Genomic DNA, 13,886 nt, shown 5'->3' on the forward strand with positions numbered 1-13,886 from the left:
AAAGTGACAGAGTGCACATCGCCAGCCATCAGTGGAAATCGTACGTGAATGACAGCAACACAGGAACACTTCTTGGCTGTTGATGCCTTTAAAAACTTTGTTTTTGTGTTTACCACCACGCATAACAACGCGTTAGCCAAGTGCCTTCATAACTTCATAATTGCCATCCACGATCGCATAGTTGATGACTGTGGTTTCGTCCGCAGTTGTTGCAGCAAACGGTAGTTTCGTTTTGACTCGGTGCGTGTGTAGGCCAGGTGCCTTCAGAACTGCAAAGTCGTCGTCCGTGATCACGCCGATAGCGGCCGTGGTTTTGTCCACGGTGCTAGCAGCATACTGTTGTTTCACTTTGACTCGCTGCAAACCTGTTGACGATGAAGAGCACAGGCTGCATAGCAATGGACAGATCTGTTGGCTACCAGCTCACTGGTGACACTATAATCGGAATGTGTGTGCAGTAGTAAAAAGTGTGTCTCAGATGAATGCGTGCGCCACGACTGCATTGCTAAGAAAGTCATGAGGCATTCACCGCTGCGAGAACCAGTCATTAACGAGATGACGAGAATTGCGACTTCTGCACTGCTCTTGTGCAAAATAGAAGCATGATTTGCTTATTCACTCCATAAATAAAAGCATGTAGACATAGTATGCATTTGATTGTTTTCTTGACACCCTTGATAATTCGACATTTGGTTAATTCGCACATTTTTTTGGTCCCGTGAAATCCGAATTCATGAGGTTTTACTGTGTATGTAGCACTGATTGCTGACGGAACAAAAATCACGACATTAATCCTGTACATATAATGTCGGCCCATAGGAATCATCAAAGCACACAGATCTCATAATTTGACAGTGCATGATATTCAACGGCTTCTTAAATTTTCTTACATTTGGACCAACTATTTTTGGCCAATTATATATGTTCCATTGTATATGTATGACTGGATACTTGCCTATTCTTGGTGAATACTCCAGAATGGGTATGTGCCACTGTGACAGCAAAGGTATAGAATAAATGTATTTATATATGTGTCGTAGTTCTCTGTGCATACACCGCTCATCACCATTCTTCCCTCGTCAAACATCATGCATTGCTTTAGTCCTTGTGACATTGTTGCGCTGACGTTGAACATAAATGTTAAAACAAAATGTGTAATTTTGTGGTTTTATGTGCCAGAACCACAATCTGATTATGAGACGCCGTAGTGGGGGACTTCTGATTGAGTTTGAGCATCTGGGGTTCTTTAATGTGCACCCAGATCTAAATGCACGAGTGTTGCTGAATTTTGCCCCCCATCAAAATTTGGCCACCGACACTGGGGTCAAATAAGCGTCCTCTTGTGCAGCACTGCAACACCATAGCCAGTAAGCTACTGCAACTGGTTAAACAGAATTGTATGCGACGTTCTTAGTTGTATAACATTTATTGAATCGCTTTGCCAAAGCTTTACATCACATAGATTCCAATGTGTGTGTGTTAGACCTACATATAGTACAGTTGAATCTCGATAATTCGAACTCGAAGGGGCCTGAAAATTTGTTCTAACTAAAGGAAGTTAATTAAAAGAAGGACTTGTTTTTGAAGTATTCATGCACCACAGCAAGATGCACAAACGATGAAAGTCGTGAAATATTGCGACGTGCTAGCACACAGCTAGCGAGGACCACGAAACTGCCCACGCTGCCTTATGCTCACTTCCCAATAATGTCAGAAAACAAAGCTTCAAGGAGTGGGCTAAGCTGGTGCCGAGGTGGTAGGGCTGGCCACAGGCAATGAGGCTTTGCTCATGTCATCCGCTACTTCTACCTCACTAACTGGAAAATGCTTTGCGTCATTAAGCCTCCAACATTGCATTACATTTACGTGTTTTTCTATTTAATCTCAAATCACTGTCCCCATTACTGGTAACCTAGTTTACTGATGCATATAACTGCACTAAACATATATTTTGTGTATGCTTGTGTATGTACAGGTTCGCCGTCTTCTTCAGAAAGTATCAAAGCGGGAAACAGTACGATACAGAAGCCTAACTGATGCACCAGTTTGTCCTGAGGACATTGTTGAGGAAGCACCTGTGGCTGATCAAGAAATGGTGGATGAGGATGAAGTGCCTGGGGATGAGCAGCCATCAGAACAAGACCTGCAAATCATAGCCATGGGTATACGAGCATTTTATGCTTCAAGAATTATTGTTTGCCCATTCAAAAAAATTGTTACTTTTGGATTCATTGTCTTTATAAGTAGTTGCACGGGTCTCCTTTCTGCAGCGAAGGCATGCAGAAGCAAATGAGATCCTATACTTTGGTTAAATTTGAACTACAGTCAACTGCAGTGTTACAATGGACCCTGATAATCCAATAAAAATTGTCCGGTTTACTTGAAGTCCGTAATATCCGAAATGCCTCACTTCCGAAACTGTGGTCGCAGTGTGTAACAATGTTATTGTAAGGAGTGAGCGACGAACGCCCAAAGTACAAGACAAACAAGCCAAAAAAAAAGAAAAAAGTCGCAGTTTTGCCCGAAAGGTGAAGCATCGATTGCGACAGCAAATTAGTAGACAGCTATGTGAAGTATGGATAGTAGTTTTATCGGCCATATAAAGTTGTAAACGTTCGCTTACTAACTAAATGAACAAGCACTGTGTCACGCGCGCATAGATTAACACGAACACATCTCGCTCAATGATCGCGAAAAGTCACTGTCAAAACATTGGAGTTAGGAAGTACGGCAGCAACAGCGAGTGAATTGACCTCAGTGCTATCGCTCGCTTCAATGCGAACTAAACGTCGAAAGCACAGCCCATGCGAAGCTACCGGCACTGACCGCACTTTGTCCACATCGCAGGTCGCTTTTAGATACAACGCCCACGTGGGCGCACACTTCGTCCACATTGCAAATCGCTTTCAATATACGGCGCCCGCGCGGGCACGCACTTCGTTCACATCGTAGATCGCTTTCAAGATACAACGCCTGCGCCGGCAAGCGCTTTGTTCACATCGCAGATTGCTTTCAAGATACGGCACCCACGTGGCCAACAGCAGCCACCAGAACCCTCTCTCCTTCACCTCCCCCCCCCTCGTGCCTTACGCACAAAAGCAGACGCGTTTCCACCCCGCCTTCCTATCTCGCATGCGCGATATTTAGCCGCAGTTGTCAGCTGACCCTCGCAAGTCAGTTGCCAGCCCGTGTCGACACGGCAAAAGTCTGTTTTATACGGCCGATATTGACAAAAATTGCCGCTAATTTCAACCGCTGTAGCTGATAGTCCGCTGTAGAGTGGTCCGTTAAAAGCGAATTTCGTTGCATTAATAAAATAGGCAGACCAAACTAAAGTTGAAATGTGGTCTGTTATATCCGAAAGTCTGTTGTACGCAGGTCCATTGTAACGGGTGCAGGCTGTATTTCATGTGTGCTCTTCAGAATCATATTTCATATTTTGTTGAGCAACTTATTTCTCACAAAGTCAGGCTGGCTTCTGTAAACTTGCATGTCTAGCATGCATGTCAGTACAGGTGCCAGTTCAGATACCTTCTGCTTGAAAGGGGGTATTTGATATTCAATTCAGTTCAGGAGCGAAGGGAGGTAGTGTCACACAAAAAGCACATAGGCTGAAAAGGTGATAAGCCGAAGTTTGAACATTATGTTGATAACTTCTGTGCAAACCAGTCCTAATTTATAGTTGCTCTATTTCACTCTTGCAATTGAATAGAACTTGTTTTTGGTCTATTTGGTACATGTTTATCTTGGAAGATTCAGCACGCACACACACATACTAAGAAACATGGACACACGAGACAAGACAAACAAAGTAGGTGCTCCTCCATCTCTGACTTTCATTGTCATGGTGTTGATATTGAAAATTATGGTGCAAGCGTCTCTTTGGTAAATCTACTGTGATATTTTGTGTGAGGCCATTTTTTAAGAGCTTCATATGTTACCTGGTTCTGAGTGATGATAGCAGTGGAAAATTTAATTTTTTGTATTAAATTTCTCGCAGGGTACCAATGTGTAGGCAGGCATAATGCTTGCCACAGCTTTCTTCATGTTCCGTAATAGTCTATTGGTTTCTTATTGGCAGGCAACCGTGGTCTCCTGCTGAAGTCTGAGGATGGCTTGCAAGAAAGCAATGCTACTGACCCTTCGACTGCCTTGGAATCTGCTGGTGTGGCTGGGGCTAAATTGGTCTTCCATGATGGAGCCCTGCTGGACGTGGGCAAGTTGCTGCGACAGGTGGAACGCAGTGAGAGAGCCCGTACAAGCTCGGAAACCCGCTTGAAGGAGCTCATTGAAGCCTTGGGTCAGTAGTTGCAAGGGTTATGCAATATGTCTCCAAAAATTATACTGGTTGCTCTAAAAGAGATGTAGAGTTGAAGTTGGCATAGAGTTGTAGTGTTGTAGTGTACATGTAGAGTTGTAATGTTGGGCGTTCTACACATTACATGTGTACAACGCCAAACATTACATGTGTGGGAAGGGCCTTGCAACACTTTTTGGACATGTCAAATATACCTCCTTATTCAGCAGACTACTGTATTTCTCGATGCTAATGTGCCCTCGATTGTAATGCACACCCGTTTGCTGTGACCTAAGAAAAAGTCCTTAACAGTACTGTGCACCTCATTATTTCATTCAGAAATACAACTTTCTCTCATTTGGAAAAAGAACGATTTATTCCCAATACACTAAAGTTGCGATAAACAAAATACGTTGCAGTTTCGTCCGAAAGGTGAAGCATCGATTGCTATAGCAAATTAGTAGACAGCTATACGAAAAGTAAGCATAGCAGTTTTATCGGCCGTGTAAACTTTTAACATTTGCTTACTAAATAAATTAACAAGCATGGTGTCACGTGCACACAAGCACACATGAACACGTCTCACTCAATGACCGCAGAAACTCTTTATTAAAACGCTGGAGGGAGGAAGTGCAGTAGCAGGAACACGCGAATTGACCTTTGTGCAGCCTCTTGCTTCAGCGCAACTAAGCGACGAGAACACAGTGCAGTGCGCCTAGATGCGTAGACTCGGTCTCCATCACAGATCATTTTCAAGATAAGGGCCGTGCCTACGCAGCAGCCATCAGTGTAGAACGCCTCTCCTTTTTCTGCCAGTCCTGCACGGAGGTTTTGGGAACTCCGAACGCCCCTGATGCGGCCCGATTTCCGTCCGTCTCCGCATACATGATCACTTTCCTTTAATTGCGTCATCGTGATTGAACACTTGGCTTGTCTCCGCAGTCGGCACTTCCATGCTAATAGGGCAAACACAGAAAACGGGAAGACGGGTGGACTAACCTGAGCAAATGTACTACAGCATATGAAGGACGCTACAGCACTTAGGCTCGAAGTGTGTATGAAACGGCCATCTTGAAATGCTGATGGCGATACGGTAGCACAGATTTAAGGTCGTACTCGATTCTAACACGCACGCAATTTTTCACCTGTTTTATTGGTAAAAAAGTCCGCGTTAGATTCGAGCAAATTTGGTATGCTGCCATTAGCACTTGAACCAAGTGTTGCTTGTCTGAGCAAAGCAGGAAACATACAGTATCACTCTGAAGATTCTTTTTCTTTCTCGCAGCTTTTTTAATTATAATTCCAGCCATTCCTTACAACTTGCAACATTGTCAGAAATGGTTGCAGGGCCTCTAGCCCCTTTTAGCCTGAAATATAACATTCAAATTTCAGTTAAACATACTTCTATGTGAGGACATTTAAAATTAATTTCACATTACTTTGTGGGCTTATGGGTGCTTATTACTTAACACTAAAACAGGTATCTAGCATAGGAAAATACCTTGATATTTGCATGTTTGTCACCACATTTGAAGGTGGACTTGGAAGATGAACTCATCTCACATCTTATGGTAGCTTGTAAAACAGTCTGTGTTCTCCTGAATGGATGTAACCATGAGATTTCCTTGGAAGTGTTGAGTGTTGTTATAAACTCAGTTCCCAGAGCATTTTATTAATGAGAGGTAGTGACGCATTAGCATGATTTTACTGGACAAGTATGTGTGACACCACAGTACAGCTTTCTCATGCCTAAGTGTTACATTTTATTTTAGAAGCTCGGAGGACATCAACTGGTATGTTACAAAATTGTGACAGCTGGCGAGAAAATGTTTGGCTTGTGCACATGTGTGTAATGCGACTATAGGTGTAGCTACAGTTAGCATGGTAAACATTTTTGTTTTCTTGCAGAATGATAGCACATTTTGATGTTGAACATTACACCTTTCGGACACGTGAAATGTAAAAGACAACCATAGCAAAAGTACAAAGGATACATATTTTTCTGCTTATTTATTTATTAATGCTGACACTTCTATGATGGATTGTAACACGAAGATCAAGTTTAAGAAAACAGAAAGCAAGTACAAATGCACTATAGAACAATAGCCAGGTGGAATTGCAGCTTTTTGAGTTTGCTACTTACATTTGCCCATGCCAGCCACTTGGCCTGTCACACACACACTCTCGCTAATGCTATACAAAATGACAAGGAATGTGTGCCTCTTTCATTGCTTGCCTTAGCTTACTGCATCAAACCAGGCCCACTCTATAGCAATGCTTGAGCACCAGAACATATGCACTCCTGCATTCAAATGTGCTGGTGCCCATGAATAAGGGACTTCCATTATTCCTATGGCAAAACTGGTTCCTTTAGCTGAGTGATAACAGGTAGTGCCATAAAACCGTAGTACAGTAGAACCTCATTGATGCAATCCTGTTTCGTACAATTTCTCGGTGTCAACCTTTGCAATCGAGAATGCAAAAATTACCCACTACAGTGACGTTTCTTTTTTTACCGGTTAATACGTTCCCGGAAACCACAATCTTTCGGGACCAACGTTCAGTACACCACCAAACTGCGATACATTCAAACTGTGTTAATGCATACCCACTTAATGTGTAATTGCGGTTTAAACAAAGTCACGAAGATTCCCCCACCCAGCCCCCATTGAACCCCATGTATTGGCTGACCGCTTAAGCCATAGTCACTCAATGCCCACCAGACGGTTAGTGCATACTACTTTCTTTCTTGTTCGACATGCACAGGCACAAAATAGGCAAAATCCCATCTGTGCAAACATTCGCTTCTTGAGTTGCGACACCCAGACGACAGCTGCCAGCGATAGTGACGTTTAAACATGGCAGCCTTGACGTAGTTCCTGCTCGTACGGCTGTTGGCGATTGCAGCGCACAGAAGCATGGCCTTTGAGATTCGCTTCCGGTAACGCAAAGAAACTGCTGGTAGGGGTGCGAATTCGCTGTCGCCATCGAACCCAATCCAATCCAATCCAAGTAGTAACTGCGCAGAAGCACATTTTTTTTTTTAATGCTTAGGCATTTCTGTGTTTACCCAACTAGGAAAATGTCTCTCCGTCTGTCCGTCCCGTAAGACGACCACTTTCAAGATAAAACCCACAGCAGCGAGCGACTGTACCAGACTGTACCATCACGCTGCCTGTCGCCTCAACGGGAACGAGGCGGCGAGAACGCAGCGCTCACAAAGCTCTCGGCACTAGCCGCACCCTGCCCCTTTCGCAGGTTGCTTTCAAGATGTGGGCCTGCGCGTCTCTCTTCAGCGCTCAGCGGCGGAAACGCAGAGCACGGAGCTATTAGCAGTCAGCACTTTCTGTCCGTATCGCAGATCATTTTCACGATACGGTCTGCGTGGCCGTGCCATGTGCACAGACACCGCCGGTGTACGTTTGATCACGGTTCATAATGGTTCGACGCAGATGGACAAGGTGCTAACAAGCGATAACGGCTTATAATGGTCGGAACGTCATCAGCACACCGGGCGCTGCCACCTGCAATACTTTGCTTGCGTTATCAATGCACCTTGCACCGCCATGCGCATCAGTTCGTGTTGCCGCAACGCTGTCGTTTGTTTGTACTGGCCAGATCAAGTTTCATAACATTAATAATGAGATCGAGCTGCATGGAGATAAGCAAGTGGCACAATGCTTATGCATACTTAGACAACTCCCAGAGAAGTTCCTGCGTGAATTTTTTTTCTTCATTCCCCCAGTGTGTTTGCAGTCATGGTGTTCAACAGTCTTTGCTGTAGCATGTCGTGTTATTGTTATCGAGAAGTCGGCGTTATTACATCTGCGGAATTCTCGGATAGCGACATTGTTGCCGGCGTCGCACCTCGTCCATCTTCAAGCGAAAGTGATAACAACGATGATGTGGAAGTGGACAACGGCCCTTCATTATCTGACACGGCGTGTGCTTTGAGCGTCATGCGACCTGTCACAGAGAAGCGGGGCCTCGTGGACAAACTTGCTCATGGCCTTGCAGAGTTCGAAGATGTCACGGCGAGGCCGCCACGGTGGCAAGTGAAGATCGCCGATTTTTTGCTGCCTAACCACAAATAAAGCCTGTCTGAGTGTGTGTTTGAGAACATCGTAAAGTAGCTCTTTTCCGGCCGGTAGGCAGCTTCTAAACTCACACTGGCAGTTAATTCGTACATAATTTAGTGCGTACCTAAACGTCTTTCTCGGCCGACTACGTATTAACAAAGTTTGACTGTAGTATGATACATTTTCTGGCCGCTGGGTCCCCTGTAAACAAGAAAAGGTGCAAGGTCCACGCTATTGGGGCAGTAGACGCTCACCATAGCAGCTTCCCCACAGTACTTGCCCACCAGTGTCGCATGAAAATACCAGCACGCACTCACTTTCTTGTTCCGGTACCAGAAAATTTCCTCACAGGTCATCGCACGTTGTGTTCACAACTTTCGCCGCCAACCCAATTGTGATAAGCATCTTCATTTATCTTTACAGCTGGTGTGGTGTAGTGCCATTTGAAGCGTATACGGTAGCATGCTTTTAATGGATGATAACCCAAACCCTCTGCCGTTCCCTGCTGAAGGCAGCATGAAGTGAGCATCATGTTTTGCTCTGGTGGCATCATTCTCCCACGTTGCCCACCAGCTCGATTTCGTTACAGTTTCCATTGCAGTCTTAAAACATTACACAATAGGAAAATGACAAAGCACACGTCTCAGGCTGCTGATGCTCCACCAGGTCGAAGCACGCCGGTGTCTCATGCCATAATGACCCTCGTAGAACGGGCACATCAAAACTTCCCGCCAAAATTCCCTGCCTCAGGAAACTGTTGACCCAGGCTCAAATTGAGGAGCGCAAATGGAAGTTTGCCGAAGCCACAAAAACGGCAACACGTCTTGGGCCACTCAGGCCCCATCAATTCAGGCTCCACTAGCTCGGCGCATGGGGTCTCATGCTCCCACACTTTGAATTATGCGACATCAACTGCAGTTGGGTCTGCCAAATTTTTTGGTGACTTCTGATTGTATGTTTTGCCGGTTAATATGTTGTTTCTCATTGCCCCCCCCCCCCTCAAAAATGTATGAATGAGGTTCTACTGTACATTCTAATGAGACTGGTTCCTCTGCTTGTAAGCCTGTGTGTATTCATGTGCTGCTATCAGCATGAGCAGTTACCCTACTGTTTCCCTATAAAAGACTGATCAAAATGAGTACAGTAAAAGCTCTTTAATTTGAAATGCACGTGGATGCTACGAACATTCAAGTTATACAAAATTCGAACTAATGAAAGTCAGAGAAAAAAAATGGCTCGGTTAAGGTGCGTATATAGTCAAACGTAGTGTGAACATGCTTATGCACATGCTACATTACATTGGCGAGAACAACGTATATAGTTCGATGCACTGGCGCAGCCAACAATACCGGACACGGTCAATGCGGTCCGTCAAGATGGCTCTTGCTCCATCTGCACGTTTGTTGCGTCAATCCACAGTGCATGGTACAAAGAAAAAAAGGGCGCCCACTCCGCTTCGCCAGAAGTCACAGACAACTATTCAAAGCGGCATGCAGGTTGGGGATTATTCTGCGAACGCTCTAAAGAGAGCAGCCGACGGCTCGGAATTCGAATTACCTGTGGTGGTGAGGATTTCAGTGTGAATTAGCAGGATGCATTACATATTGCTTTCGATACATAGTTGGATGGACTGCGGCAGCTACTTTGAATTATCCGAAATTTCAAATTAGTGAGTTGTGAATTAACAAGCTTTTGCTGTATCATCATAGCAAAACACCTGGAAATCGAGTTATGCAGCGCACTAAATCTAAATTTTAGTAGTTCTCTTGATCTGCATTTTATATGGAGAAACAAAAGGAAGGGATGACGAAAAAAAACTAAGGTATGAAGTTACATCCCATCCCTTTCCAGCTCAAGCATGCTCAACTGGCAAGATGCTACTCGAAAAAAAAAAAAATTATTTGTACTAGAGATTTGAAAATGTAGTGTTTCTTATGTAGATTTCAAATAGGTGTGTCATTAATTTTTGTGACTGCTACATTTTTTTCATTATGTCCTACACAACTGCAAACTATAATGAACTTTGGAAGCACTTCCTTGTGTATAAAATTTTCACAAAAAGCATCATGCTTTAGCTTATTTAGCTCATTGTAGACTGCAAAGTGGCCATATCTATCCAAAGCAACATGTACAATTACTGGAACTATTCAAAAAAAAAAAAAAATGGGACACCTTAAGTAATTTTTTCCGCAATCCCATGAAATATAACCTTGTACTTTCATAGCTACTGTCAAGAGGTATTGCAATTTCAACTAGATATCAGCATTCTACATATTTTGAAGAGCATGTATGCCAAATTTCTTTAGTATAGGTTGTGGGGGTCTCACCCGTGCTCTTGGGACAAAGGAATGACGACACAGTAGTGCAAACAATCACAAGGGCATTTATCGCACCTTTCATACACTAATGCCTGCAAGCCTAAATACTATACACCAAACATGCCGATGGGCACGCGACATATCGAGGAAGCCCGACTCACTGCGACCGGATAGCGAGCTAATGTGTTCACCCCATGCTGGACACCAATGCCTGGTCATTTGCGCGTACGGTCACACGAATGGTGGCGCATTCAAACAAGGCCTTGCGAGACAGTCTCACAGAAGCATGGATCGGTGCACGCGCGAAATGTCCGCGCAGCTTGCCGACCCCAAACCAAAGAGAACAGCCTTCTCCCTTTTGCACCCAACCAACTCCGCCACTAGGCGGCGTCAGCACTGCAACACTCACACCAAGTCTCGTGATGCGCTGCAACCAGAAAGACCGCTGCTGGCACTAAGCTCTATACATGCGAAGAAAATATATCAGGGGACGCAAGAGAGTCTCGCATCCCCACAAGGTCAGTTATAAGTGTACAGTAAGACCTTGTTAAACCGTACTCGCTTAAACAGTAGTTTCGTTTTAAAGGTAGTAAAGTCAGATCCCCGACTCGACAGCCATTGAACATAATGTGTTTTGTATCCACATAAACCGTACCAACTTATTGCATACGTATCGGTTAACATGTAGTGTTTCCACTTTTCATCGCCAATCGCGGCGGTGCGTCGTCCCCATTGGGCGGCCTGGCAGAACAAGTCTCAGAGATTGGAACGGCCTCCAAGGGCCCTGTTCGTTTCTGCGTGAAGCCACATCAACATCATTTCAGCACCATGCCAAAGAGCGTTGTCACGTCGTGCAGGCTAGGACTCGCGTCATGATCGGATAAAAACACCGGGTGCTCAGCATAGAAAAAAAATTTTAATATCATTCGTGCTATGAAAAATGGCGTGAAGAAGTCAGCGCTGGCATGCAACAGGAATCTACCGTTGACTACGGTGTGCGGCATTTCGAATGCGAAGAAGTTGCTTGGCAGCTCTGCTGCGACTGCGAAGAGATGTCGGCTACGAGGTTCGACTTTTCGCCATTGTTGCCTCTGTTGTTGCCGAAGTGTTGTTGCCTAACGACAGTGATGATGGCGACACAGAAAGTGACAGCACAGGCGATGAAAAGGCCCAACAGTGGCAGAATCTGCGCGCTATGTCAGCCTCATGAATGCAATCGTATTCTCCGTGCCTGTGCACGGAGAATATTCAACGCCAACGAGGAATCTGCCATGCAAGTGCTGAGAAGAGGGGGCTGACTTAAAAGCTGTCTCGCAGTTTCAGTAAATTTCAGGCCGCTGTTGTCGCTGCTAGGCCACCGTGGCATCAAACGAAAATAACAGACTTTTGTCGTGCGAAGTGTATAAATACTGCATGATTTTGCCTTTTCATTAAACTCCCTCTGAGTTCCGTTTTTGATAGGTAAGTGGTCTATCTCATGCTATTTCGCTTATTAAGCAGTACTATCAGCTAGTGCATACTTTTTCCGAGCTCCGGCCAACTACGGTTTAATGCGGTTTCAAAGTACAAGGTTATTCTCATGGGATTGCGAAAAAAATTAGTTTAAGTTTACTAATCTTTTCTTCTGTAGTTCCACTAAATATATATGCAGTTTGGATAGATATCAGCACTTTGCAGTCTACAAAGAGCTAAATAAGCTAGAGCACGAAGCTTTTCAGGAAAATTTAATACACAAGGAAGTGCCTCCAAAGATCGGTATACCCGCCGTGGTTGCTCAGTGGCGATGGTGTCAGGCTGCTGAGCACGAGGTCGCGGGATCGAATACTGGCAACGGCGGCCGCATTTCGATGGGGGCAAAATGCGAAAACACCCATGTACTTAGATTTAGGTGCACATTCAAGAACCGCAGGTGGTCGAAATTTCAGGAGTCTTCCTCTGCGGCGTGCTCCATAATCAGAAAGTGGTTTTGGCACATAAAACCCCATAACGAAATTTTTTTTTTATGATCGGTATATTTGCAGTCGTGTAGGACATAACTAAAAAATATAGCAGCTACACAAAAACTAATTATATATTTTAAATCTAAATAAAAAATACTATATGAATCATATATATATATATATATATATATATATATATATATATATATATATATATATATATACAGTCGAGTCCACTTATAACAATGTTCAAGTGCCATGAAAATTTCATTGTTATAACCGATAATTGTTATAAACGAGTTGCACGAAAAAAAGCATAACAACTGCAAAGAGGGGTTACAGACGGCAAGTGACATGCCAGCTCCGCCGAGGCATCGTTTTGGTGGTCCCAAAAGGGGCTTTGTAAAAAATATGAGAAGGTTGCCGCGGCTGCCTCTCAGCTTGAAAATCCCTTAGCGCCCCCCCCCCCCCCCAAAAAAAAACAAAGAAAACATAAATACCTAAGAGCATTTAATGAGGGCAAAATAGCTTGCACTTCTCACTTCTTTGCTGAAACAAACCCGCAATCGACGAGTTTCGACTGCTTCGCGGCAATCTTGTGAATGTCTTTCTGGAGGGCATCCAAATGTTGAACATGTCCGAGCGAAAGGTTTTTTGCAAAAATGAAGGCCCGCAGGGAATCGATCATTCTTGAGGCCTCCTGTTGAGACACAACTTGTACAGGTTCCGGTTCATCTTCATCGTCACTGCTGTCATCGTTTTCCGCGCCGGTGACTGCTGCAACGATCACCTCGTCAGTCAATTCTTCATTTGTCGCGACTGCATCGTCGGCGTGCAAGAATTCTTGAAGCCCCTCCGCGTCGCCATCATCACCACGCACCGTGGACCAAAGTTCTGTAATGGCTCCATCGGCAGTAGCTTCGCGATACTCCGCGATGGGGCAGCCCACACTCAACTGCCGTGACACGTTTTCAACGAGCGGCACACCCTCAGAATGGACTGCTCCCCGCGCGTCGATACAAAAGCAACAAAAGAAATGCCTTCCTTCCCTCTCCTACTCTGCCCAGAGGAAAGCGTCCGTCTTTTCTCCTGCTTCTCCTGCTCACTCCATTCTCCTCGCATGCGTTGTCACGTGAGCTTTTCGCCGCCCCTGTGCGGGCGGCTCCGCATACACGCGCGCGCTTTTGGCGGAGTAGTTTGGCCGGCGTGGTCGCTGCGTTTGCGCGTTTTTTTCTGTGAGGGTTGGCTCCAA

At 44.8% G+C, this 13,886-nt stretch overlaps 1 protein-coding gene across 4 annotated transcripts in view; it reads left to right on the plus strand.

The window, feature by feature from the left end:
- Nucleotides 1-13,886, plus strand: part of LOC126547179 (cell division cycle and apoptosis regulator protein 1-like) — a 261,069-nt gene that overhangs the window by 231,789 nt on the left and 15,394 nt on the right. For all 4 annotated transcript variants that reach the window (XM_050195056.3, XM_055062798.2, XM_055062796.2 and 1 more), the window contains 2 exons: nt 1,976-2,162; nt 4,082-4,300. In XM_050195056.3, the coding sequence (XP_050051013.1) occupies nt 1,976-2,162; nt 4,082-4,300 (406 nt within the window). The remainder of the gene's footprint in view (nt 1-1,975; nt 2,163-4,081; nt 4,301-13,886) is intronic.

This window comes from Dermacentor andersoni, chromosome 1 (assembly GCF_023375885.2).
Source record: "Dermacentor andersoni chromosome 1, qqDerAnde1_hic_scaffold, whole genome shotgun sequence".
Taxonomy (NCBI): Eukaryota; Metazoa; Arthropoda; class Arachnida; order Ixodida; family Ixodidae; genus Dermacentor; species Dermacentor andersoni.